Source organism: Saccopteryx leptura, chromosome 6, assembly GCF_036850995.1.
Source record: "Saccopteryx leptura isolate mSacLep1 chromosome 6, mSacLep1_pri_phased_curated, whole genome shotgun sequence".
Taxonomy (NCBI): domain Eukaryota; kingdom Metazoa; phylum Chordata; class Mammalia; order Chiroptera; family Emballonuridae; genus Saccopteryx; species Saccopteryx leptura.
Window position 1 is genome coordinate 128,447,082 of NC_089508.1, and position 25,832 is coordinate 128,472,913.

At 52.5% G+C, this 25,832-nt stretch overlaps 2 protein-coding genes across 2 annotated transcripts; both read left to right on the top strand.

The window, feature by feature from the left end:
- The first annotated feature begins 5,138 nt into the window (after nucleotides 1–5,138).
- Nucleotides 5,139–19,004, top strand: LMAN1L (lectin, mannose binding 1 like). The gene is given in 16 exon segments (XM_066343675.1): nucleotides 5,139–5,357; nucleotides 5,360–5,465; nucleotides 7,004–7,196; nucleotides 9,663–9,764; nucleotides 10,235–10,304; nucleotides 10,306–10,359; nucleotides 12,575–12,695; nucleotides 12,967–13,037; nucleotides 13,039–13,113; nucleotides 14,231–14,289; nucleotides 15,088–15,220; nucleotides 15,893–15,984; nucleotides 18,009–18,058; nucleotides 18,061–18,136; nucleotides 18,705–18,801; nucleotides 18,897–19,004. Coding segments are annotated over 16 exon segments (1,509 nt in total). The 5' UTR covers nucleotides 5,139–5,255.
- CPLX3 (complexin 3) lies at nucleotides 18,940–24,778 on the top strand. The gene is made up of 3 exons (XM_066343421.1): nucleotides 18,940–19,344; nucleotides 20,780–20,867; nucleotides 22,730–24,778. Exons 1-3 carry the CDS (start codon nucleotides 19,181–19,183, stop codon nucleotides 22,952–22,954), a joined length of 477 nt encoding a protein of 158 aa, XP_066199518.1. The 5' UTR covers nucleotides 18,940–19,180; the 3' UTR covers nucleotides 22,955–24,778.
- The last annotated feature ends 1,054 nt before the right edge of the window (nucleotides 24,779–25,832 follow it).

The window sequence follows — 25,832 nt, forward strand, 5'->3', positions numbered from 1 at the left end:
TCAAGAAGAGGAGGCAGACCAGGCCAGGCAGAGGTGACAAGAGAGGGCCCTGTCATAGAAGCCAGGAGAAGAGTTCATAGGAAGGAGCCAGCAGGTCCCTACTTCCTGGAAGATGGAGAAAGAAACAGTGCCCCTTGGAGGTCACTGGTAACCTCTGTAAGACCTGAGTTTGGTGGGAACAGACTCTAGATTAAAATGGCTGGAGGAGAGTTTGGGCCATGGGGGACGGTGACCATCTTGAGAGATCTAACTGCAGTGGGTAGGATGAGAGGTAGAGGCTTTTTAAGATGGCAGAAGCTTCTGACCTGTGGTGGCGCAGTGGATAAAGCGTCGACCTGGAAATGCTGAGGTTGCCGGTTCGAAACCCTGGGCTTGCCTGGTCAAGGCACATATGGGAGTTGATGCTTCCAGCTCCTCCCCCCTGTCTCTCTCTCCCCCTCTCTCTCCTCTCTAAAATGAATAAATAAAATAAAATTAAAAAAAAAAAAAAGATGGCAGAAGCTTGAGCAAATTTGACTGCCAAAGGCAAGAACAATGACCTTCAAGCCTGCACCTTCAAGCCTGCTTGCTGAGAGGGAAGATGGCAGTGATGGAGGGTGGGGCCTTCCTTAGAGCAAGGAAGGGTGAGCAGGTGCTGTGAGAGAAGAGAGACTGTCCTGAGAGGGAGTCATGCAGTAGGCACGGTGCTGAATGGGGAACTGATTACAGCTGCTGATACAGTGGTCCACTCCTCACTTCACTGAAGGCAGGGTTGGGGGAATTTTGACAATGGGACTTCACCAGCTATCCACCCCAGCTTGGTTTAGAAACAAACAGTGGTGCTAATGGCCATGGGTCCTGAGAGGGGCCAGGCAGGCACCCTAACACAACTGGACCAGGTGTGACAGGAATGAGAGACAGTCCCACGGTGGCCCTGTAGGGAGTGTAGCTGCAGGCAGTCCGGATGCTCCTAGTCTTTCCACCCGCTGGGTGGCGTGTGAGCTTCATTACTCCCCCCTTCTCTCCCTTGGTTTATAGTTTCTTGTTTTCTGCTTTCTTTCCCTCTCATCCTTCCCTTTTGCTCTGTGCTGGCCACCGGCTCATCATGGGTGAGCAAGATAGTTCTTACCCTCCAGGAGCTCATGATCTGCTGGGGACCCACTCAAGTCTCAGCTTAGGGCTCAGCACCTAGTGGGAGTTTCCTGCAGCCCACACCACACCATGAGATAGAGGAGGTGGGACAGGGGTGTGAGGCAGCTTCTCAGACCCTTGGAGGACAAGCAGGGACGCAGAACAAGAACCATCTGGCACAAGAAGGGCACTGTCTAGGCAAAGGTGGTGACGTGCTCAAGTGTGGCTGGGGCAAAGGTACGGGGGTGGTGGTGTTGGGAGCGAGAAAGGCTGAAGAAAGAGCAGAGCCCAGACCCAACTGGCTTTGCAGGCCCCACAAAGAGTTTACCTTTATGCCAAGATGACCAGGAGCAATTAAGGGGCTTAGGGCAGAGGAGTGCCATGGTTAGATCTGCATTGTAGAATGATCCCTCTTATTGCAATCTGGCTTGGGGGGGGGGGTCCATGTACTGAGTGGAGGCAGGGAGATGGTGAGGATGTTGTGGTCAGTCAGACAGGTGACTGACAGTGTCCTGGGCTGGGAAAGCCCATCGGAGGAGAGGAACATGAATACGGCTGGTATTTCACTGCCCTGAGCGTTCACTGTCTGCCAGGCCCCGCTCTTAGCACAGTGGGTAGGTGTACTACCACATGTGACCTTACAAACAACTCTCGGAGATAGACGCTATTATTATCTCTGTGTTTGCAAGTTAGGAATGTAGGCTCAGGGAGACTTGGGGAGAGTCGTGTGAGAGGGCCAAGGCAGACGGGAGGGCTTGCTGGCAGATGCTGATGGAGGAAGCAGAGGGATCTGGGGGGTTCCAGCCCTGCGGCTCCACAAGGAGAGTACCCGCCACCCATAAGACCACAGCCCTGGGAGAGGATGAGCTGGGGGTTGGAGGAGAGAAGTTTGGTTTGAACATGTCATCCAGGGGCTTATGTGACATCTAAGCAGGGATGTCCTCTGCAGAGATGGATATTCATTTGGGCCTGTGGCTCCAGGGAGAAGATGAGCAGCAAACAGGGATGTGAGGGTCAGAGTCCAGCCTGGGCAGAGATGAGCTTGGCCAGGTAGCAGGTGGTAAGTGAGAGGGATGCCCCAGTAGAGCTGGGGAGACAGAGCAGGGGCAAAAGAAGCTCTTGGGCAGCCAGAGGGCTGGGGAGAGGCAAGCGGCCCTGGTAGGGGGAGTGTGTCTCAGAACAGGGGGCCGGGTAGGGGTGGGGGATGGACAGCCATATAATTTCACACTGCAGGGACTGGATTGCAAAAGCACCCACTAGGCATGGAGAACAGGGGTCACCCACTGGAAGGCCCTGCTGGAGCAGTTTTTACCCGGCGGGAGGTGGGGTAGGAGCAGACCTAGGGCAGGATCCCCTTCCATGGTTCTGCTGGCCCTGAAGGTGTCCTAAAATGTTCCATGGACAGCCTGGATTGTAATTAATTTTCAGAGCTTCAGTAGCTGAATCCTACCAAGAACTTACAAAGTAGTCAAATCCATGACCCAGAGTTCTTGTCCAATGAGCTGCTCTGGAAAACCGACATTTATTTGAATGAAAATACTTGAAATACAGGATTACCTATTTTATTTATTTATTTATTTAATTTTTTACAGAGACAGTGAGTCAGAGAGAGGGATAGACAGGAACAGACACACAGGAATGGAGAGAGATGAGAAGCATCAATCACTAGTTTTTCATTGCGCGTTGCAACACCTTAGTTGTTCATTGATTGCTTTCTCACATGTGCCTTGACCGCGGGCCTTCAGCAGACCGAGTAACCCCTTGCTGGAGCCAGCGACCTTGGGTTCAAGCTGGTGAGCTTTGCTCAAACCAGATGAGCCCGCGCTTAAGCTGGCAACCTCGGGGTCCTGAACCTGGCTCCTCCGCATCCCAGTCCGACGCTCTATCCACTGCGCCACTGCCTGATCAGGCGGATTACCTACTTAAAAAAAAATGTTGCTAATTATGGAAATTATCAAACATATAAAAAGTAAAGGGAAAAACATGATGAATCCACCTTCCAACCTGAACAGTCATCAGTTCAAGGCCAAGTGCTGTGCTGCCCATGCCCATGGAGCTCAGGGGTGTTTGGAAGCAGATCCTAGTCATTATATTGATTTCTCCAGAGAGCATTAGTACGTTTCTCCAAAAGACAAAAGGCTTCTTTATTATTATTATTTTTTAAGATTTTATTTATTGCCTGCCCGGTGGTGATGCAGTGGATAGTGTTGACCTGGGACACTAAGGTCCCAGGTTCAAAACCCCAAGGTTGCCTGACGTGTGGTGGCGCAGTGGATAAAGCGTTGACTTGGAACGCTGAGGTCACCAGTTCAAAACCCTGGGCTTGCCTGGTCAAGGCACATATGGGAGTTGATGCTTCCTGCTCCTCCCCCCTTTCTCTCTCTCTCACTCTAACTCTCCTCTCTAAAATGAATAAATAAATAAAAATTAAAAAAAAAACAACCCCAAGGTTAACAGCTTGAGTGCGAGCTCATCTGGCTTGAGCACAGGCTTGCCAGCTTGAGCGTGGGATCATCAACATGACCCCATGGTCGCTGGCTTGAGCCCAAAAGTGGCTGGCTTGCCTGACCAGGTGGTGGCTCAGTGGATAAAGTGTTGGACTGGGATGCGGAGGACCCAGGTTTGAAACCCCAAGGTTGCCAGCTTGAGTGCGGGCTCATCTGGCTTGAGCAAGGCTCACCAGCTTGAGCCCAAGGTTGCTGGCTTGAGAAAGGGGTCACTTGGTCTGCTGTAGCCCTACGGTCAAGGCACATATGAGAAAGCAATCAATGAACAACTAAGGTGCTGCAACAAAGAATTGATGCTTCTCATCTCTCTCTGTCTTCCTCTCTCTCTGTTTCTATCTGTCCCTCTCCCTGTCTCTCTCTGTCCCTGTCACACACAAAAAAAATAAGTCGCTGGTTTGAGCCTAAGGTTGATGGCTTGAGCAAGGAGTCTCTGGCTAAGCTAGAGCCCCCAATCAAGACACATAAGAGAAACAGTCAATGAATAACTAAAGTGCTGCACCTACGAGTTGATGCTTCTCATCTTTCTCCCTTCCTATCTCTTCCTGTTTGTCTCTCTCTCTCTCTATTGCTAAAAATATATTTTTAAAAGACTTTTTATTTTTTCTTCTTAAAGACTTTATTCATTTTAGAGAGGAGAGAAAGAAAAAGAAGGGGAGGAGCAGGAAGCATCAACTCCCATATGTGCCTTGACCAGGCAAGCCCAGGGTTTTGAACCAGCAACCTCAGCGTTCCAGGTCGATGCTTTATTCACTGCGCCACCACAGGTCAGGCAAGCAAAAAAAAAAAAAATTATTGATTAATTGTACAGAGAGAGGAGAGGGGGATGGAGCAAGAAGTATCAACTCCTGGTTGCTTTATCTTAGTTGTTCATTGCTTGCTTGTCGTATGTGCCTTTACCAGGCAAGCCCAGGGTTTTGAACTGGTGACCTCAGCATTCCAGGTCAAGGCTCTAGCTACTGTACCACCACAGGTCAGGTAAGACAAAGGACTTCTTAAAAATATAATCACAATATTGTTATTACTCCAGAAAAATTTTAACAATAATCCCTTAATTTAATTAACTGCTGTTTCATCCCCTGCACCCTAGTTGGCTGGTTAAAATGAGGCTTCAAACATGGCTGACGTGTAGCATGTGTTTGCTGTGTCTCTGTATCTTTTTCACCTAGTTCACCTGCTGGGGACACCTGACTGCTCGGAGACAGGAGCCTTTGGGTAGAGAGCGGAGAATGGACCATGGAGAGCATAGGACAGGGAAGGCTGGAGTATGGATGCTGGCCACAGGGTCAGGACAGCCATCTGTAGGTAGGAGGCCCCTCCTGAGCCAAGGAGAGAAACCAGGGTTACTGAAAGGTGGGCTTATCCCTGTGATTCCTGAGGTCTCTCAGCTGAAGAAGCAGAGGGAAGGGGGAAAGATGGCCTGAACTCAGGAGCTGGGGCAGAGCTCAGACTGGCCAAGAGACAGAGGTCAGATGCTTCCTGTCAGACTGAGGTCAGGCCCAGAAGGAACAGAAAGTCTGTGTGGGGAGGGAGGGAGAGTACAGTACCCAAAATCAGCCACCAGCTAGTACCTGGCTTCTTCCCATTGGCTTGGCTCAGACCCTCTATGGCCTCCCAGCTAGGCATCCACTCTGGGCCCTAATGCCAGGTCTTTTTACAATGCCTGTGGTCAGTGGCCCTGACCCCACATTCTGCCTTCTCCTCCTCCTGCTTCTGACCCCCCACAGCCCTGAGGTGGGGGCCACTCTCCTCAGCTAAATTTTGAGTACAAGTGCAGCTTCAAAGGACCTAGACTGGCATTGCCTGGGTCTGGACTACCATCCTGTGGCCATCCTGGAAGTGAGGACTCGGGTAGGGACCAGCCATGCTCAGGGCTCCTCTGAGTGCTGGAGTGGCTGACGGCTGATGATGTGGGGTGGCTGTGAGCTGGTGAGGAATAGGCCTGCCAGTACCAGCCTCTGCCTGAGATGGTCCTAAGCCTGGGGCAGGCAGTGCCAGGGGCCCAGGAACCCCCACCCCTCAGGCTTGTGTTCTGTTCCACCCACCACCCTATACCCCTGTCCACCAGCCTCAGTTTCTCCACTCTGCCTCTTTCCTTCTCTGCTCTAGAGCTTCTCTCTTCTACCCCTTCTGCCGCTGCTTGGAGGATACTCCCCTGCCCCCACCCCTGCCTCTTGGACCCATGAACATGCACATGCACATGCTCACATGCTGAGTCCCAGACACAGAGACGCAAGGCAACTTGGATCAGCACAAATGTCTACTCTCCTGGCTCCATGTGGTCAGGCCTGTGGCCATGCCTTAGAACGGGGGGGGGGGGTACCTGGAGAAGGCACCCTCATAGCCAGCTGTGCGGCCAGAGAGACACCAGCTGTACCTGCATGTGTGCTGGGTAGAAGCAGGAGAGGGTCTTGGTCCACAGGTCTGTGTTCAGGGCCTTCCAAACCCGGACCTACGAAGAGTCTGTCTTCTACCTCATCTTCTCCAAAGAGATGTTTGAGGATTTATAAGGACCTCTGCAATAGAAAGGAGCTTACATTAGAAGTGAGCAAGGCCTGACCAGGCGGTGACGCAGTGGATAGAGCATCGGACTGGGATGCGGAGGACCCAGGTTTGAAACCCCGAGGTCACCAGCTTGAGTGCAGGCTCATCTGGTTTGAGCAAGGCTCACCAGCTTAAGCCTAAGTCGCTGGCTTGAGCAAGGGGTTACTCGGTCTGCTGAAGGCCCACGGTCAAGGCACATATGAGAAAGCAATCAATGAACAACTAAGGAGCCACAACGAAGAATTGATGTTTCTCATTTTTCCCTTCCTATCTGTCCCTCTCTCTGACTCTTTCTGTCTCTGCCACACAAAGAAAGAAAGAAAGAAGAAAGAAAGAAAGAAAGAAAGAAAGAAAGAAAGAAAGAAAGAAAGAAAGAAAGAAAGAAAGAAAGAAAGAAAGAGTCTTAGGATTGGGGTTGAGGCACAAAATGAGTCCAGAACCATGGTTTGTTTCCAAAACATAGGTCTGCCCAGACCATGCCAAGGCCTGCCTACCCTTCATAGTGGAGCCATGGGTCTGGTGCACAGCCTCCTAGCAGACAAAGCAGACCCCATGCATCCATCTGTCTATGAGATGTAAGTTCTGAGACATGGCATTGTTCCTGAGACCGGACGAACATCCCTTTAAGAGGACAGGCCCTCTCTTGAGGTCTTGGCCCAATCCTGCTTGCAGTCAATGAAGGGTTGTTTCTCATAACACCGCACAAGGCTCAGCCTCGAGGCCAGGGTGACAGGCATACAGCACACTCCCTGCTTTGGAGTGGCTGGGGTGGCACAGACCATGTCAGGGAGCAGAGCGACCAGTGTATGCTTGTTGTCCACTCTTTCACTCATTGATCCTTCTAGCAGACTCCCTCCCCATGTCCTTCCGTGCCCAGCTCCAAGAAAAATGGCTGCATCAGGCTCCAGGGGTCCACAGTCTGGGGCGAGGTCCCATGAACAAGCCACAGGAGGCTGAAGGCATAAGTGTTGTGGACATTGGGCAGTCCTTGGCTCCTGCGATCACCTCAGAGGCAGTGCTGGCTTCCAAGGGCCCCCAGTACCTCTGCCCTGGCAGCCTCTGAGTCTCCCCACCCCCAGCCCTGGCCTTCACAGAGCAAACAGTCTCCAGAAAGTTCTAGCAGGGACTGGGCCCTGGGCCAGGTTGAAGGCTGGCAGGATGCAGGGGTAAAGAGCCAGTTGGGGTGGGCTTTCTGATCTCCCTTCCCCTGGTTCCTGCCAACCCTGCCTCAGTTTCTCCCTGCTTTCCTCCTTCCTACAAAAGAGGGCTCCTTTGTTTGCCTCACCTCACCAATAATTCTCACACTCACTTTGTCCTCACCCTTTCCTCTCAGTCGCACAGGCTAGAGCCACCTTGGTGGTCACATTTTCCTCACTTTGAAGTGCACTCCCCCATCCCACCCTCCACCAGGAAGCCCCCACCTCATTTGGGCACCCTGCAGTCTTCCACATGGTTTTTTGTTGTTGTTTTTTACAGAGAAAGAGCAAGAGTCAGAGAGAGGGATAGATAGACAGGAACGCAGAGATGAGAAACATCAGTCATCAGTTTTTCGTTGTGGCACTTTAGTTGTTCATTGATTGCTTTCTCATATGTGCCTTGACCATGGGGCTACAACAGACTGAGTAACCCCTTGCTCGAGCCAGTGACCTTGGGTCCAAGCTGGTGAGCTTTGCTCAAACCAGATGAGCCCGCAAGCTGGCGACCTCGGGGTCTCGAACCTGGGTCTTCCACATCCCAGTCCGACGCTCTATCCACTGCGCCACCGCCTGGTCAGGTGGTTATTTTTTTTTAAGTGAGACAAGGAGAGAGAGAGAGGGAGGGAGAGAGAGACAAGCTAGACCAAGGGACAGAGACAGGAAGGGAGAGAGATGAGAAGCATCAATTCTTCTTTGTAGCACCTTAGATTGCTTTCTCATATGTGCCTTCACTGGGGGGCTACAGCAGAGTGAGTGACCCTTTGTTCAAACCAATGACCTTGGGCTCAAGCCAGCAAACATGGGGCCATGTTTATAATTCCATGCTCAAACCAGTGACTCCGCGCTCAAGCCAGCGACCTTGGGGTTTCAAACCTGAGTCATCTGCATTCCAGGACAACACTCTATCCACTGCACCACCACCTGGTCAGGCAATGCCCAGCACTCTTGAGAAGTCAGGATTTATTTGTCCCCAATTACAGGTGACGATGACTTGCCCAAGGGCACACAGTTGTGTACTGGCCTGAGATTTGAGGCCAGAAGTTTCTGTGGAAACTTCTCACCCTCCACCAGCTGTCTGACTGCCAGTACCCCTCCCTTTCTCCAGATGACTGGCTTCCCCTCACTCCCCAGCCCATTGCCACCCCAGTAGCTGCGCCAGTTCAGCAGTCTCTCCGCAAACATCCCTCAGCTCATAACAATTAGAATAATTACTGACATTTATGGAGCGGAGCTTCCTATACCGGGAACAGTGCCAAGCACTTCACAGTCCTTGTTTTAGTTAACCCTCATAACAATGTTATGAGATAGTTTCAGTTATTATCCTCAGTTCAAAGATGGGGAAGTGGGAGTTCAGAAATGTGAGGTAACTGGCTCAAGGTCATAGCCAGGAGGCACACGCCAGTGGCATGGCTGGGAGTTGGCTGCTCCCTGCACTGTGCCACCTCCCTCTGGGCTGAACGGGGCAGTGATGGGGGCATGCCACTGTGAGCAGTGTCTGTGTCTGTGAGCCTGTGTCTGTGAGCCAGGACCTCGCCTAACTTCCCAGAGCCTTCTGCACAGCCCATCCTTGTCCGCTAGCACAGTGGTCCCCAACCTATTTTGGGCCACGGACCAGTCTAATGTCAGAAAATATTTTCATGGACCAGCCTTTAGGGTGGGACGGATAAATGTATCATGTGACCGAGACAAGCGTCAAGAGTGAGTCTTAGATGAATGTAACAGAGGGAATCTGGTCATTTTTTAAAAATAAAACATCGTTCAGACTTAAATATAAATAAAACGGAAATAATGTAAGTTATTTATTCTTTCTCTGCGGACCGGTACCAAATGGCCCACAGACCGGTACCAGTCCGCGGCCCAGGGGTTGGGGACCACTGCGCTAGGACACATCTCATGTTGTCTGTCCTGACCTGTCCTGCTCCAGTCCAAGCTTGGCAGAGGAACAGGAAGGACAGGCCCAACCCTGAGACACAGGGGGACTTGGAGTTTAAGGGAAGAGGAAGGAGGGAAGGACAGAGGGAGGAGGTGGTGGGCCTAGGGGATTGGAGGCGGAACCCCACTTCGGGTCCAGCCTCTGTTCCCCTAGGGAAGAGTCAGAAAGACCATCAGCCTCTTCTGTAAACTTGAAGTTCCCACACTCTGCCAGGAAGGGCTTGCTCTCCAGCCCCTCTCTCTTCTGCTAAGGTAGATTCAAGCTAGACCATGGAGACATGTCCTACTGAAGGCCTAGGCAGAATAGCCTCTGAGACCACCCCTACTGTGACCACTGAAAGGTATTGGGTCCTGTGTGGTCCTACTGGACTCCAAGTTCCTACAGAGATGGAGCTAGCTGGGTGCCGGGCTCTTGTTACCAGGACTTTGGGAACCAGCCACATCCCTTTAGAGCACAGATCACTGCTGGGAGCAGAGTATGTCACACCTGCATGCAGTCTCTTTAGCTTTGTGGGTCCTTCGAGTGAGTGGGGTGTGCAGATTACAGGGCTCAGAGCTGCAGAGATGCTGTGCAACCTGTTACCCATGGCCTCAACAAACCCACGCCTGTGACACCACACACACAGGCAGCACATACATGAAACTCATGCCCGTGACACTGCACACATGGCAGCACATACATGAAACCCACACCTGTGACACTGCACACACGGGTAGCACACACATGAAACCCTCCCCCGCAAAGAATCCTAATTGACCCAGAGAACACACCTGGGAGGGCTGGCATAGACCAGGTGTGTAGATGCCTCCATGCCACTTTGACACCCTATGGCTGCTCGCCCCCTCTAGGGCCAGGCAAGCCAGAGACTTCAATTTGGGGACAATTCCCCCTACATGGGGCAGCGGGTGGGGAGCTCCCTCTGCAAGGTGCTCACTCCTTCATGCCACTGAGATGTCCTTGAACAGCAGCTTCACTCCCAGAGACCCAGATTTGGTCTGCACAGATGTGGGGCCCCTCCATGCTTTTGGCCCCTGGAAGTTTCTTTGCGGTCTCCACAGCTACCAGAACCTTGGCAAGTGAGGGCCTTCTGGGCAAGTAAGAGCCAAGAAATGGCACCTAATGAATCATCCTGAGCACATCTTCCATTTTTAGGGGAGACAGGTAGGAAGGGAGATGAGAAGCATCAATTCTTCGTTGTGGCACCTTAGTTGTTTATTGATTGCTTTCTCATACATGCCTTGACCAGTGACCCCCTGGCTCAAGCAACGACCATGGGGTCATGTCTATAATCCCATGCTCAAACCAGCGACCCCGTGTTCAAACCAGATGAGCCCATGCTTAAGCTGGCAACCTTGGGGTTTCGAACCTGGGTCCTCTGTGTCCCAAGCCAATGCTCTCTCCACCGCATCACCACCTGGTCAGGTCTGACCACACCTTCTGAGGGACCCTGGGTGTGGAGCCAGTCACTTCCTCCCTCCTGCCTGCCTTGCGAAGTTATTGAAAGTCTCAAATGGGACAAAATATGAGAAGTTTTTATTCAAGTATTGGCCCCCTTAGTACTCCTATCTGGGAGCTGTGGGGCACGAGGAAAGGGGACAGCTATGAGGGACGTTCAGGGAAAGGGAGCAAGGGGTATAAAGGAGAGTCCGTGGAGAGATCTGCGGTTGGTGCAATCAGTGAGGCTGTGTGATCGCCAAGTCTTCAGTCTTTAGACTCTGGGCACTTGGGGGAGTCATGGAAGGTTTCTGAGGGGAGTGACAGGGTCAGAGGCATGCTGAGGAAGTGGCCACTGCCTGGTCTTTTTTGTCAGTAGCACCCTGGGGACCTGTGGGTGTCACTCTGCCTGCTTCCATGGCTCTAGCCCAGGATGATCCACTTTTCCTACTCACTGGAAGCCCACCTCTGGCTTGTGGGGGAGAGTCAGCCCTCACAGCCCACCCATCTGCTTGTCTGACCCTCCCACCTTTCTTTTCTTTTTTTTATTTTAATTTTTTATTATTTTTTATTTATTCATTTTTAGAGAGAAGAGAGAGAGGTAGAGAGAAGGGGGGAGGAGCTGGAAGCATCAACTCCCATATGTGCCTTGACCGGGCAAGCCCAGGGTTTTGAACCGGTGACCTCAGCATTTCCAGGTCGATGCTTTATCCACTGCGCCACCACAGGTCAGGCTGAAATTTTTATTTTATTTTATTTTATTTATTCATTTTTAGAGAGGAGAAAGAGACAGAGAGAGAGAAAGGGGAGGAGCTGGAAGCATCAACTCCCATATGTGTCTTGACCAGGCAAGCCCAGGGTTTTGAACCGGCGACCTCAGCATTTCCAGGTCGACGCTTTATCCACTGCGCCACCACAGGTCAGGCTGAAATTTTTATTTTATTTTATTTTATTTATTCATTTTTAGAGAGGAGAAAGAGACAGAGAGAGAGAAAGGGGAGGAGCTGGAAGCATCAACTCCCATATGTGTCTTGACCAGGCAAGCCCAGGGTTTTGAACCGGCGACCTCAGCATTTCCAGGTCGACGCTTTATCCACTGCGCCACCACAGGTCAGGCCCCACCTTTCTTACGAAGTAAGCAAGACAAGGGGCAGAGCTGCCTAAGATCGTACAGCTCTCTTGCCCGCCTGAAACGTAACAAAGTGGGGGAGGGGAGGAGGGCTGTGTGAGTGGGCTGCTGGGGGCAGAGGTCTTCCCTTCCCTTATCTAGCCCTCCTTCCAGACAACCAGGATTTATCTTCCTTCCTGATCTTCAGTCAGAATCAGCCAGGTCCAAAAGAGTTGTCAGACCCAGAGGGAGGGGCAGCCTGGGGACTCCTGCCCTCACCAGATGCTTCTGCTCATGTCATGGTGCCAGCAGACCTGCCATTCTGATCGTGACCTCTACCTGCTTTCTGAGCTTTGCTCAGCCAGGCCTCATGCTGGGCAATGCTGGGAGCAGAGGTGAACCAGAGCCAGGCCTGTCCTCAAGGAACCCCCTGGCTGGATGGAGGCTCTGTGCTCTGTGGAGCACAGAGACGGGATCCTAAACAGCCAAGAATACTTACCTGAGTGGAGGAGAGGCGCAGACAGAAGCCAGAGAATTGAGGGATCTGCATGGCTCAGGGGCCCAGAAACTGCAGGGCCTGGAGGCTGAACCATGGAATAACCAGGCTCTTCCCTGGCTCGGTGAACGTATAGTCAAGGAGGTCATTTCGGTTCATGGGAAGCCCTGCGGGAAGGCTTTCCTTGCCCCAGATCTCCCACTGGTTTCAGGCCCAAGTGTTTGTGTTCTTCCTCCAGGCTCATGACAGACCTTCCTGGAGATGGAGCAGCTCAGCCTGGAGAGGCAGCTGGAAGGGCTACAGGCTAGGCTGGCCCTGGGTACCAGGGAAGACATAGTTCCGAAGCTGAGCCCTGAAGACCAGGAAGAGAGCAGGGGCTCATTTCAGTATTATAGGATCCTCTGCCCTTCGAATCAGAAGTCCTTTACCCAATTGGGAGATAGAGGCTAAAGCTAAGCAGCCCTTGGGGCCCAGGTACTCTCCTGCCCCCACCCCATCCCCTACACACCTCTCCAGGGGAGAGTCTTAGTGGCAGAAGCCATGCCTTTCTGCCCCCTTTCCAAGAAGTCCCCCCATGGAGAGATCTGTTGCCCCACCCCAGTTGGCTGGCTGGCTGTCCCAGCTCTGCACCTGTCCCCCAGGGGAAAGAACCTTTGACCTGGAGAACACATCGAACAGACAAAACCAAACCCCATGGGGTCTCTCTGAGCAGCTTGGCTCAGGCCAAGAGGCGATGGAAGCAGCAGCTGGGATCCCCAGACCAGGTTGGCTCTGAAGGGGCCTGGTCAGTGGCCCCTGGATCATCCATGCAGGCTGGAGAATCTGAGCTCCCTGGGCACTGGGCCCATGGTGCCAGGGGGTTCCCTGTGTCCCAAGAGAGAGGAACAAGCACTATAGTTGGGAACTACTGTCCCCCAAAGTCTGGAGGGAAAGGAAGGCAGGGGTGAGACACTGCAGGTCACATGATGAAGTGGACCTGCTAGGCAGAGGCTTATATGGGAGGATAGCTGTGCACAAGTGAATGCCCAAGGAGCTCGTAGCTGGGGCTGTGGAGAGGAGGTGCCAGGTACTCAGATGTGGATCTTCAGACAAGTGACAGAAATAGACTGAGTGCTGATTTGTATGTAGTTACACATGTGACTCGATTCACACATGGCTCGCTTTATGCTCAGATGCAGCCAAGTCCTTGTTTCACCTCCTCCACTGTCATCTGGCTTCTCCCCAGGGAGCCATGCCTCATGGCATGCCCAGCCTGAGAGGGGGCCTGAGAGATAAGCTCAGCCAAGATGTTTAGCACTGGGTAGAAGAGGCCGGTGACTCCTGTGGGGTTGCTGGGCTTTGGGAATCTGAGGTTTGACTCTTCAGTCCTCAGGCCAGAGCAACTGAGGCTGGGCTATGGGGGAGAGGGATGAGGGGAGGGGCACCACACTCCAAGGCTAGGTCTCTCAAATCCTACTTCCAACTCAGGGTCCTTCCTGCCAGATTTTATCCACCCCAGAGAGGCTCCCTCACCATGTCACCCAGCAAGACAGGAAGTTGACTGGCACTGGCCACAGCTTGGACTGTGCCCTGGGGGAAGTGGGGAAAAAAGGACTGAATTGAGCCCTGCCTCCTTCAGGGCAGAACCAGTTCTGGAAAGTGGAGGGGGGTTCTTTGGAACCTCAGGAGTAGCCACTGTCTGGGGGGAGGGAGGGACCACCCTCAGAGAGAGGGGTTTGAGAGGAGGGGGAATCCAGGAGCCGAGATGGACAGGGGTCAGATACACTCAAAGTGTCCACAATGAGGAGGGCAGGTCATCTGGTAAGGCCTGTAGAAAGAAGAGGGCTGTAGAGCCCGGGGACAGTGGGCTCTGAGAACAGAGGGACTGTGCCCTGGGCCCTGGAGAAGGGGCTTGCTTTCCTGCAGGACTCTGCCCAGGTCAGCACCCTGGTCTGTGGACAGTGGACTCTGCTCCGAGATCTGGAATGAGATGAGGTAAGAGCATAGGGCAGGAGGGGGCAGGAAGTGGAGGGAAGAGAAGCCCCACTCCACCAACTTGCTTCTCTGCCTGAAGTTCCTCAATCAGCCCTGAGTCCTTCCACCCTTTCCTGAGCCCCCAGCCCTCAGCACCTAGGGAGGGGCTGGAGCAGTGTTAGGTTTATCAAGTCAACCTGAATTTAACTGAATCAAGTTTAAAGTTCTGAAAGTCCTAGTTTAAAAGCAATTCTCCCTGGTAGAGCCCTCACCCAACATTCTCACCCTAGTCAGGGTTAGTGAATCTGAGCTCCTGGAAGGAGGGGACATTTTGATGGGGTTCTTGGAGGGGGGGCTGCATTTCTTTTGCCCCCTCCAGTCTCCTACTCTAGGACTGGTCTCTGGAGCTAGCCATAGAGCCCTGCAGGTGGGGGGCAGGGGGTCACCTTGCTGACAAGGAGGAGGGAGGCTGTAGGCTCAACACTGTGCTGCAGCCCAGTCCTTGTACCCCCATCTAGATTGGGAGTGGGAAATGGGACGAAGAAGAAGAGTTTTCCTGGGAGATAGGGTTGGAAGGCAGAACCCAGGAAGCCCGGGGTTGAGACATATAGCTTTAGGGAAATCCTTCTCTGAATTATAGCTGTCTCAGGGTCCAGGAAGAGGGTTTGGGGTAAGAAGGATCCCCAAGATGGGGCCCTATGGATGGTGCCTGTTCCCCACTCAAGTGCCGCCTCTGGGAATTATGAAACACGGTTAGTCAGTTTGGGTGTGACCAGAAGGGGTAATGAGTCCTCTCCCTTAGTTTTTACTTCCACCAGGGATGCACCAACTCACATGGCTTCAAGAGCTCAGGTCTGCTAGCTGCCTGTGGGCATCAAGCATCATTTCTTAAAGCTGGCCCAGAGCTTCAGCCTTCTGCAGAAGGACCTCTGGGGCCCAGCAGTAAAGGGGAAGGAAGGGACACCATGGGGGTTTCATCCCTGAGATCAAAGCTCAGCCCCTTCTTCCAATACTTCTGCAGCCCAGGCCCTCCTGTCTTGGCCCTCCGCTCCTGGGATCCTGGGAAGGCACGCCTGTCTTTATATCTGTGTGTGCAGGCACTCGTGCGTGCAAGGACACATCTCGTCTTCTTTCTGCCCTCTCTGCTCTCTGGAGAGTCCCGCAGACTCAGGGCCAGTAAGGCTCTGGAGATCATGTGGTCCAATGCCCTCAATGACTAGAAGAGGAATGTGGGTGAACTATGCCCAGAATCACTTGGAGCAGTTGCTCTTTCCCTGGCCTTTCCCATCACTCTGTCTTTTGCTCTCTATTTCTCTCTCTCTTCTTCTCATGTCAACAACTTTTGGCCCCATGATGAACCCAGGCCCCAGGCCTTACCAGCTGTTCCCACAGATGAAGATATAAAAGCTGGAGTGGGGGAGACAGTTTGCACTCTGTCCCCTCTCCAAGTGCCCTGGATGGAAACCAGAGCACCCCAAGCCTGAGAGAGGGACATGGAGCCCACAATGGCCTAGGTTACAGGTCCCCTCCCTCCTTCTGGGTAAGAAGCTGATCCAGGACCTTAGAACTTCCCCCTTCAGAGCCACAGCCAAGGACCCCTGACTGCTTGGCCAGCCCCTAGGGGCCTCCTCATGTCCACAGCCCACCACCTCCCTGTTCTTCCTCCTCACCCAAACTGTAGGTTTCTTCTTCAACATGCCCTTCAGGTGGGCCTTCCCATGGGCAGGACGTTTCACACCTACCTGGCTTGGTTCTGGGGCACAGCCATTTGATTTGAGAGATGGTGCTTTAGACCCAGGTCCACCTGCCTGGTCTACCAACTGGCAGTGAGTGGTGCCCATTTTTTCAATAGGCAACCACTTACCACCTACTTAGCCACTGATTCCCCTCTGGATCCCGCAAACACAGAAATCACTCTCTAGTGTGAGGAACTGACAAGTACCCAACAGTCACCCCTGTGTGGTCAGTGCCGTGCTGACAGGAAGCTCAGAGGCTATAACAGTACAAGAAAAAGCACTTGACTTGACTTGGGGAGATCAGGGAATACACTGAGCAGGTGCATTTGATATGGGTCGTTGAAGTGACTGGTTTTCCAGCCTGACAAATGAAGACATCAATACAGAGGGAATGGGGGGGGCACCATTTCTGCCTGGTGGGTGTTTGCTGAATGAATGAAACATTTAGGGATGCAGGATGTGCTGAGGAGCTCTGAAATGGGACTGATAGTTCTTGTTGGTGGAGTTTCAAGAAAAGACGAATCAGGGTAGGCACGGGTGGTCCTGGAGGAGCAGTGAAGTGTGCTGAGCTTTAAAAGCAGAGTTGAGGCCTGACCTGTGGTGGCGCAGTGGATAAAGCGTCGACCTGGAACACTGAGGTCGCCGGTTCAAAACCCTGGGCTTGCCTGATCAAGGCACATATGGGAGTTAATGCTTCCTGCTCCTCCTTCCCCCTTCTCTCTCTCTCTTCTCTCCCTCGGTCTCTCTCTCTCTCCTCTCTAAAAATTAATAAAAGAAAAAAAAAGCAGAGTTGAGCCTGACCAGGTGGTAGCACAGTGGATAGAGTGTTGGCGTGGGACTCTGAGGACCCAGGTTCAAAACCCCAAGGTTGCTGGCTTGAGCATGGGATTGCCAGCTTGAATGTGGCATTATAGGCATGACTTCAAGGTCACTGGCTTGAGCCCAAAGGTTACTGGTTTAAAGCTCAAGGTCACTGGCTCTGCTGGAGCCCCCTGATCAAGGCACATATGAGAAGCAATTAATGAACAACTGAGGTGCCACAACTATGAGTTGATGCTTCTCATCTCTCTCCTTTCTTTTTTTTAATTTTTTTATAAAGATTTTATTTATTCATGATAGAGAGGGGAGAGAGAGAGAGAGAGAGAAGGGGGGAGGAGCAGAAAGCATCAACTCCCATATGTGCCTTGACCAGGCAAGCCCAGGGTTTTGAACCAGCAACCTCAGCGTTTCCAGGTTGACACTTTATCCACTGCGCCACCACAGGTCAGGCATCTCTCTCCTTTCTTGTCTCTCTCGCTTAAAACAAACAAACAAAAAACAGCAGAGTTTAAGCCCTAGCTTGGTTGATTAGAGCACTGTCCTGAAGCACAGAGGTGGACAGTTCAATTCCCAGTCAGGGCACATACAGGAACAGATTGACGTTTCTGTCTCTCCCTCTCTCTCCCTTCCTCTCTCTAAAATCAATAAAATAAATGAATAAAATAAAAAAGTTTTTTATTTGTTTTTAATTCTTCATTTTAGAGGGGAGGGAGACAAGGAGAGAGGGAGGGAGAGAGAGAGAGAGAGAGAGAGAAGTCAGGGGGAGCAGGAAGCATCAACTCCCATATGTGCCTTGACCAGGTAAGCCCAGGGTTTTGAACCAGCGACATCAGCATTCCAGGTCAACGCTTTATCCACTGCATCAGCACAGGTCATGCAATAAAAGCAGAGTTGAAGAGGGGACTACCTCTAGGTGAAAACAGCAAAGGTGTGAGGTAGAAGGATGACATGTTTGTGTGTCATGTAGAAGTGCAATGGTGGCCATAGAGCCACCTGGACAGACCTTGAATGCCAGGGGTAAAGTGTGTTCCTGATGGGGCAGGCCAGAGGAGCCATAAAAAGTCCCAGAGCAGGGGAGGCTGTGGTGCAGTTGAGTGTAATAAGTATAGAAAGCCTGCTCTCAAAAGCCCAAAGGAAGAGGCCCAAGCAACCTCTTCTCCATTCTTTGGCAACAGGCAGGAGCTAGACAAGAGCCTTCAAGATGGTCTGCCCACGGGCAACCTTCCCCTGGTCCTGCTCCATGCATCCTTAGGGCCCTGGGGGTTCTGAGGAGACAGCCTCCATCACCTAGCATGCCTGCATGGTCTGCCTCAGAACCCTGAAGGAGTGTCCACATCTCATCACTGGGAGTGCACAGTATCTGAGGGTGAAGGGCTAGACCAGCATCTCCCCTCGAGGTGCTCAGCTCCTACCTACCTCAGCTTCTGGTGAGCACCAACCTTAGGAAAAATGAATTCCTCTCCCTACACTTTGCTTCGCTCATTTATCTTCCAGGTTGCCTTTATCTCTCTGAAGGCTTCCGCATCCTCTGGAGAGGTAGCTGGGAAGGGGCCTCAAGCAGGCAAGGAGGCCAAGGGTCGGCTTGGTCACCAAAAGACTCGCTACCCCACAGACCTTGAGCCTCGGATTATGGAGGCAGAGAAAGTCACCATTGTGTATATTTCTGTCCCCAAATTCATCAGAACAAGGACAGGTATCTCCAGCTGCCCATCCTGGGACAACCCAGCCAGCATCAGCATCACCATCGCTCTCCCAACTCCCTTCAGCTCCGGGGGTCAGAGGGGCAGGCGGGTGATTGAGAGATTTGTGAGGTCACCACTGGAGCCATAACTGGGATTCCCTGCTCTCTGGTCTCCCTCCCTCTCTTCCAGGGGGAAGCACTCTGAGCAGCTGCTGGGGCAGCAGGTTGGGGAGAATGATGGGGTAGAGCCCAGGGCTGGATATTTGCCCTTCACTGCACTCTCTAGGGTGAGTAGGAAGCAGGGTTCTGGGGCACGTATCTGCACAGCCCATTCCCCCTGGGAGGGACCCCACCTCTCAAGGCCCTAATCCGTTGTCAGCAGTGCCTGGCAGAGCTTGGTATTGAAGGAAGCACGTGGGAGAGGCGAGAGTGCAGCGCGGGCACGTGGTCCAGCCTCCTCAGCCCCGTGCGTGCCCCCCGCCCCGGGTGAGGAAGGGTTCGCGAGATGGAGGCGGGGCCGGCCGGGCTGTAGAAGGGGGGATGGAGAGCGGGCGGCCGGCGGCGGGAGCTGTCCACAAGCCCCAGTGCTGAAACAGGCGCGGACGTGCCCAGTGCCCGCTGCCGGCGCGCGGTCCTCGGCGCCCAGTGCCCACGCCAGAGAAGACCATGGCGTTCATGGTAAAGACCATGGTGGGCGGCCAGCTGAAGAATCTCACCGGGAGTCTGCGGGGCGGCGAAGACAAGGAGGATGGGGACAAGTCGGCGTCCGAAGCACAGGGCATGAGCCGAGAGGAGTACGAGGAGTATCAGAAGCAACTGGTGGAAGAAAAGTGAGTGAGACCCCTTCCGGCTCCAAAGACCCTCTCCCCGATTCCAGCCCCCAGCCACCCGGCCCGCCCCTGGAGCAGTCTCAGACCCCAAGACCCCCTTATACACACACGTACACACACACACACACACACACACACACACACACACACACACACACACACTTTTCTAGACTGCTAAGAGGCTGGCATGTGCACTTCTAAACTGCCCCCCCCCCGCACCTCCCTAACCCAGCCACAACATTTAGACTAGAATCTGGGACCCTGCCACAGATTCTCATTGGTCCCAGAGGAAGTGGGGGCAGGGGAGATAGAGGCCTGGGACCCGTGAGGGCACGTGCATACCTGACGAAACAAATAATCCTTTAATCCGATCTGCGTCTTCCAAATGGAGCTCCTCTGAGCCTGAGGCTCTAAGAAACACCATGCTGGTGCCGCTCAGAGGGGCTCGGAGTCAGGGAGACAGGTCCTGAGATGGGGCACTCATAGATATTGAGGCCACTGGTATGAGGACAGTGCTGGGACAAAGAGGCAGCTGGAGTGGAGTTAAGGGCTGGACTCCCAGAGTGGCTTGGGTCAGATCTTGGCTTTGCTTCTTTTTAGCTGGGTGATTTTAGGCAAGTTACTTAACCTTTCTGTGCCTTGTTTTTCTTTTTCTTCTTGTTTGTTGATTGAATTTTAGAGAGAGAGGAAAGGAGAATTTTAAAGAGAGAAAGACACTGATTTTTGGTTTCATTTATGTATGCACTCATTGGTTGATTCTTGTATGTGCCCTGCATGGAGATCAAACTCTCAACCATGGCGTATTGGGATGACACTCTAACCAACTGAACTACCCAGCCAGATCTCTGTGCCTTGATTTCTCCTTCTGTAAAATAGGGATGGTAATGGTATAACATGCCTTCTACATTTATAAGGATTAAATTAGTTAACGCAAGTAAACCACTTAGCACAAGTAAACACTTTACCACTTTACCACACATGGTAAATCATTAAATGTTAGCTATAATTATTTCACTTCACTGATAACAGTTTTGTGAGTTGCAAAATCTTATCCCCAGTCTACAAAAGAGGAAGGTAAGTGACTTACTTACTCAAAGACACACCAAAAGTGGTAATGGAGCTGAACGGGAACACAAATCTGTTTTGAATGCCCCCTCCCATACACACACACTCCAAAACAACCTGTCAGGAATGAAAAGGACAGACCAAGTCAGAGGTACATATATTAGGGAGGCCAGACAGACTGACTCACTTCCCATAGCTCTGTCCAGATTTGGGTGTGAAGACTAGAATGAGCGCTGTGATGGAGGGACAGGCGGCGAAGACCAATGACAACTGCCAGGTCCCAGTACCCTCTTGACATACAGGCCCACAGGCACCTATCCCCTTAGCTGGCAATGACTCTGCCCCCGGTGCCCCACCCCCCACCCTGCAGGATGGAGCGAGATGCACAGTTCACACAGAGGAAGGCAGAACGGGCCACGCTGCGGAGCCACTTCCGAGACAAATACCGGCTGCCCAAGGTAAGCTTGGAGCCAGGACTGCAAGCCACATCTGCCCTGGAACTCCTTTGCCTCACCCCCCAGAGGGACTTGTGACACTCAGCTCCTAAGGCTCACACAGAAATTGGTCACAGTTAACTGGAGCCTGCCTAGGACTAGGGCTTGGTGAGGAAGGGCAGCCCAGTCCCTTGGAGAATGACAAGTTTGTGTTTCTGGACCCACTCTGGGCCCTTTCTGTCCTCCAACCCACACTCCCCCAGAAGAGTCGTGCCCAGGCAGATGAAGAGTTGGAAGGCAACACATTTTACCCTGGGGTGAGGAGGGCCATTGGGGCTTCAGAACACCAGGGGAGGGCGGGATGGGGAAGAGAAGGCAGCACCCTCTGTATGCCAGGCACCTGACCCTCACACCCTTACCTAACCCTTCTATAATTCTGCCAGGTAACTATCACCCACATCTATAAATAAGGAAAAGGATATTCAGATAGATTAAGGGGCTTGGCTGAGATCATTCAGCCAGTGAGTGATGGAGCTCAAGCTTGTGAGAGCTGAGCCTGCCCTAGGGCCCTGGGCTGATTTCCAGGGTGTGAGTCTGTCTGCAGAGAGCAAAGCATCTCCTTGGTTGGCCAAGCAACCAGAAGGACTGTCTCCCTAGCACTGCACCACTAGTGAGCTGTCAGTGCTCTTACTCCTGTTGTCTAAGGAGAGGACTGAGGCAGAAGCCACTCTTAGTGCCCCAGCTATGCTAGACTCTGAGGAGAAACAGAAATACAGTGCAATAGTATACCGCCCTTAACCTTCCACTTAAATTGGAAGATCAGATATGTGACTATCACACCCATTCATTCAATAAATATTTCCTGAGCTCCTGGCTGCCCTGATACCCCATAGGGCACCATTTTTTTGTTTTGTTTTTTATTTTATTTATTGATTATAAAGAAAGAGAAAGGGAGAGAGAGAAGAGAGGGACAGAAACATCAATCTGTTCCTGTATGTACCCTGACCTGGACGTAGAACTGGCAACTTTTGTGTATCTGCACAATGCTCTAAACAACTGAGCTATCTGGCCAGGGTGGGGCACCAGTCTTTTGTCATCTCTCAGAGAGAGAACAGGTCCAGAAAGCTTGCCCTTTTGGGCAGTAACTGGGTTAAACACAGCTAGGAATGGAGTCATCCCTCGAACGCCTGTGTTAACATGAGACACAACTCCTGCCATCAGGGAATGCTGCATCCAGTAGAAGAGGGAAGATTTGGCTGTAACTGAGGAGGACATAAAGTGGAAAGACCGAGGGTCCCCAAAGGGATAGGGAAATGCGATGACCATCAGATGCCTTGCAAAGAGAGCACGAGTGTTGGTATCAGTGACATAGGTTTAAATCTAGCTCTCCCACTTCCAGGTTGTATGATTGTGGGCATATTATTTACTGAAATGATCTGAACCTGTTTCCTTATTTGTCAAATTGAGAAAACAACACCTACCTCACAGGGTCACTGTGAGAATTAGAAGCACTCAGCTCAATATCAGCTTTATAATGTTTTAATAGGTGTTTGACGGATAGTACTCATCACTATTATTGGTAATGTCCTTCTGTGTAGTTAACAACAGTCAACTATGACAGACTAGAATGGGTTGACTCCTAGGTATTCTCATTTTATCTTTACTCACTATGCTAATGTCATACCTTCAGTATCTCAGACTGAAGTAAGGTGGTATAAAAGTCCAAGTGTCCAAAGCTTGATCCTGGGATGTGGTGGTGGGAGCTGAACTTACTGGAATTTGGGATTCAAGATTCTAGGAGCCTGGAACCCTGTCCAGGCCTCTTCCATACCCCATCGCCTTGGGGTCCCCACCTCCAACCCCAGCCCAATGCCCCTTCTCTTCAGAACGAGACAGATGAGAGCCAGATCCAGATGGCAGGTGGAGAAGTGGAGCTACCCCGGGACCTGGCCAAGATGATCGAGGAAGACACAGAGGAGGAGGAGGAGAGGGCTTCGGTCCTTGGGCAGCTGGCCAGCCTTCCTGGTTTAGACCTTGGTTCACTCAAGGACAAAGCCCAGGCCACACTGGGGGACCTGAAGCAATCAGCTGAGAAGTGCCATGTCATGTGACTAATTCCCCTGAAGTTGACCCCTGGGGTGACCAGAGGGCTGGGCCCACATGAGTACTAAGCATGTTCCAACTTCCACGTACCCACACCCCAGCTTGGCTTTGTTTCCCCTGTACCAAGCTAGCCCCAGGCCCTTTCTCTGCCCCAGCCTTCCTTCTGGTCTCTCTACCTCTCCTCTGGGAGCAAAGTCCCCATTCCTCCCCCTCCCCTCAGGATTCACCCTCTCTACTCAGCCTAGGAAAGCCTCCCAAGACTATAGGAATAGGTCCAACCTCCTCCAGCCATGGCCCCCCAAGTCTTGCACACAAGTGCATGCAGAGAGACAGAGGGACACAGAGACCTTGGCATATGCAGAGGCACACGCCAGATGCATCCTGGTACACACATAGAAGCCGGGCCCCTGGTGCCTAGCCCCTCTAGACACCAGCACTCAGCTATGCTTAGCGGGGGCTTTAGGCAGACACCCTCAGCAGACAGGAGGCCTGAGCTTGAGTCTCTACATTTATTCTTGAAATCGACTGGTCTTTCTGGGCCTCATTTCACCACCTATAAAATGGGGATGAGCTGGGTGTTTTTTTTGTTTTGTTTTGTTTTGTTTTTGTTTTTTTTTGTATTTTTCTGAAGCTGGAAACAGGGAGAGACAGTCAGACAGACTCCCGCATGTGCCCGACCGGGATCCACCCTGCACGCCTACCAGGGGACGATGCTCTGCCCCTCCCGGGCATCGCTCTGCCGCGCCCAGAGCCACTCTAGCGCCTGGGGCAGAGGCCAAGGAGCCATCCCCAGCGCCCAGGCCATCTTTGCTCCAATGGAGCCTTGGCTGCGGGAGGGGAAGAGAGAGACAGAGAGGAAGGGGGGGGGTGGAGAAGCAAATGGGCGCTTCTATGTGCCCTGGCTGGGAATCGAACCCGGGTCCCCTGCACGCCAGGCCGACGCTCTACCGCTGAGCCAACTGGGTGTTTTTTAAGGTTCTTTTTAGCTTGACCTCTTGGGCCCCATATAATCACCCCACCTCTCCTTGGGCAGGGTGGCAGCTGAGCTGCAGTGTCACTGTGGGCTCTAGCTCCCAGTTGCTGATGCTGCGTGAAACACCAAGAGCCAAGGATGGAGCTGGTGCTGCCCCATGGCCTGGCAGCTCCAGGCCTCCCCTGAGCCAGGCCCAGGCCCAGGCCCAGCCAATTCTTGTTCTGTCCCTGTAGAACTATCTCTGGTTCCGTAGCTGGATTTCCTCTCTCAGTTTGAAAAAAAAAAAGAAAAATTCCAAATGACCTGCCAATCTTCCCACACTTCCCACTGACTTCAAAGGGTCTTGGGGTTCATAGGTCACTCAATCCTGCCCTGGAGGGTTGGTTATCTTCTACCTCTGCACCACAGTTTCATAGGAGTTTCAGTCCCCATACAATGTTCATACTATATCCTCTCAGGGCCCTGGGCAAGTGCAGGGTCACCCCACATTGACCCAGCACTGGGATCAGCCTCAGGGCTTTGAGAAAGATGTAGCAGACAGCTGGATGGGCAGGGCCTCTGGGGCATCACCTGAAACCGTAAGAGGGGCCACAGTTCAACCACAGCTCTCTCTGGCTCCATGCCTCTCTGACTCCCTCCTCACCTTGGAGATGGAAAGTGTGATAAAAAGAAAGCAGGGCACCTGCATTCTGGCCCTGGCATTGCTGTGTGACTTTGAACAGGTCCCTTTCCCTCTCTGAGCCTGTTTTCTCCCCCGTGGGATGAAGAGCCTCTCATCAGAAAATACATGTTCTCAAAGGGTGACTGTTTGTAAAGCACTTGGCACATGATAGGCTGTATCAATAAATGGTAACTCTCCTCCTGCTTACCTGTGGGGTGTCCAGGGGACCAGCTGGGAGGCTCCACAAGTAGGTAATCCCAGGGGCCAGAGCAGGAGCAAGGTATCATTGCCACCCCTCAGCCCACCCTGGCACCGGCTTGTGGAGGTTTACAGGCAGCACGGCCATCTGAATGTTTGATTTCAAGGGCAAAGTTTCCGTCAGGCCCTCTTTGCAAAAGAACAAGGAACATACAGCCTGTTCAGTAGGTGATGTTGGGGGGGGGGGCAGGTGGACAAGGGAAGAGAGGATGAGAATTTGGGAGGGTGAGGGCAGGAACGGACATAGGCCAAGACTGAGGCAGTACCACTGTGGCTGTCACGTTGGTCCTTCTTGAGCATCTCCTAGGCTATCCCCAGGGTGTCACTGGACAAAAACCCTTCCTGACCTTTCTGAAGCTGGAGGATACACAAGTTGGGCACTAGGCTGTGTTCATTGGTGGTGGTGGTGGTGGTAGGGGGGGGGCTGGGCCTCCTCACAGCGTCAGCAGCAAGGCCCACTCTACCTTCCAGGGACCTCTTGCCTAATGGGATCAGACAGACCCTTTTACCCTCAGTGGCATACAGGACCAAGAGTAGGAGAGGTGGGGAGACAGGGCTGTGGGGAGGCCAGGGTTGGCACTCACTGAACCCTCACAACATGGGGTGGGTGGGGTCAGGAAGCCTGAAAGTCTGAGCCTCTGCACCCATCTCCTCCTTGCAGCCTGGAGAGGGGCTCCAGGTAGCAGGAACCCACTCCAGCTTCTCTGTGAACCAGCATCCCTCCCACCCATGTCCCCCTACTCGCTGTCTGATTCCTTGCTCACACCTATCCTACACCCATGCCCTCAGCTGGAGGTTAACTGCCCCACTCCCAAGCTCTCGGGGCCTGTCTAATGAGGACTACTCTCTTTATATCCTGCTCTACTTCCACTGATTTAGATAACCACTTGCTCCATGTCTAGCCCACCCACCTGGTATTATGTGAGGACAACAAAGAAAGCCACTTGCCACCAGAACTCTTTGCAGAGTAATTAAAATCCCCACTGTTAAGGCC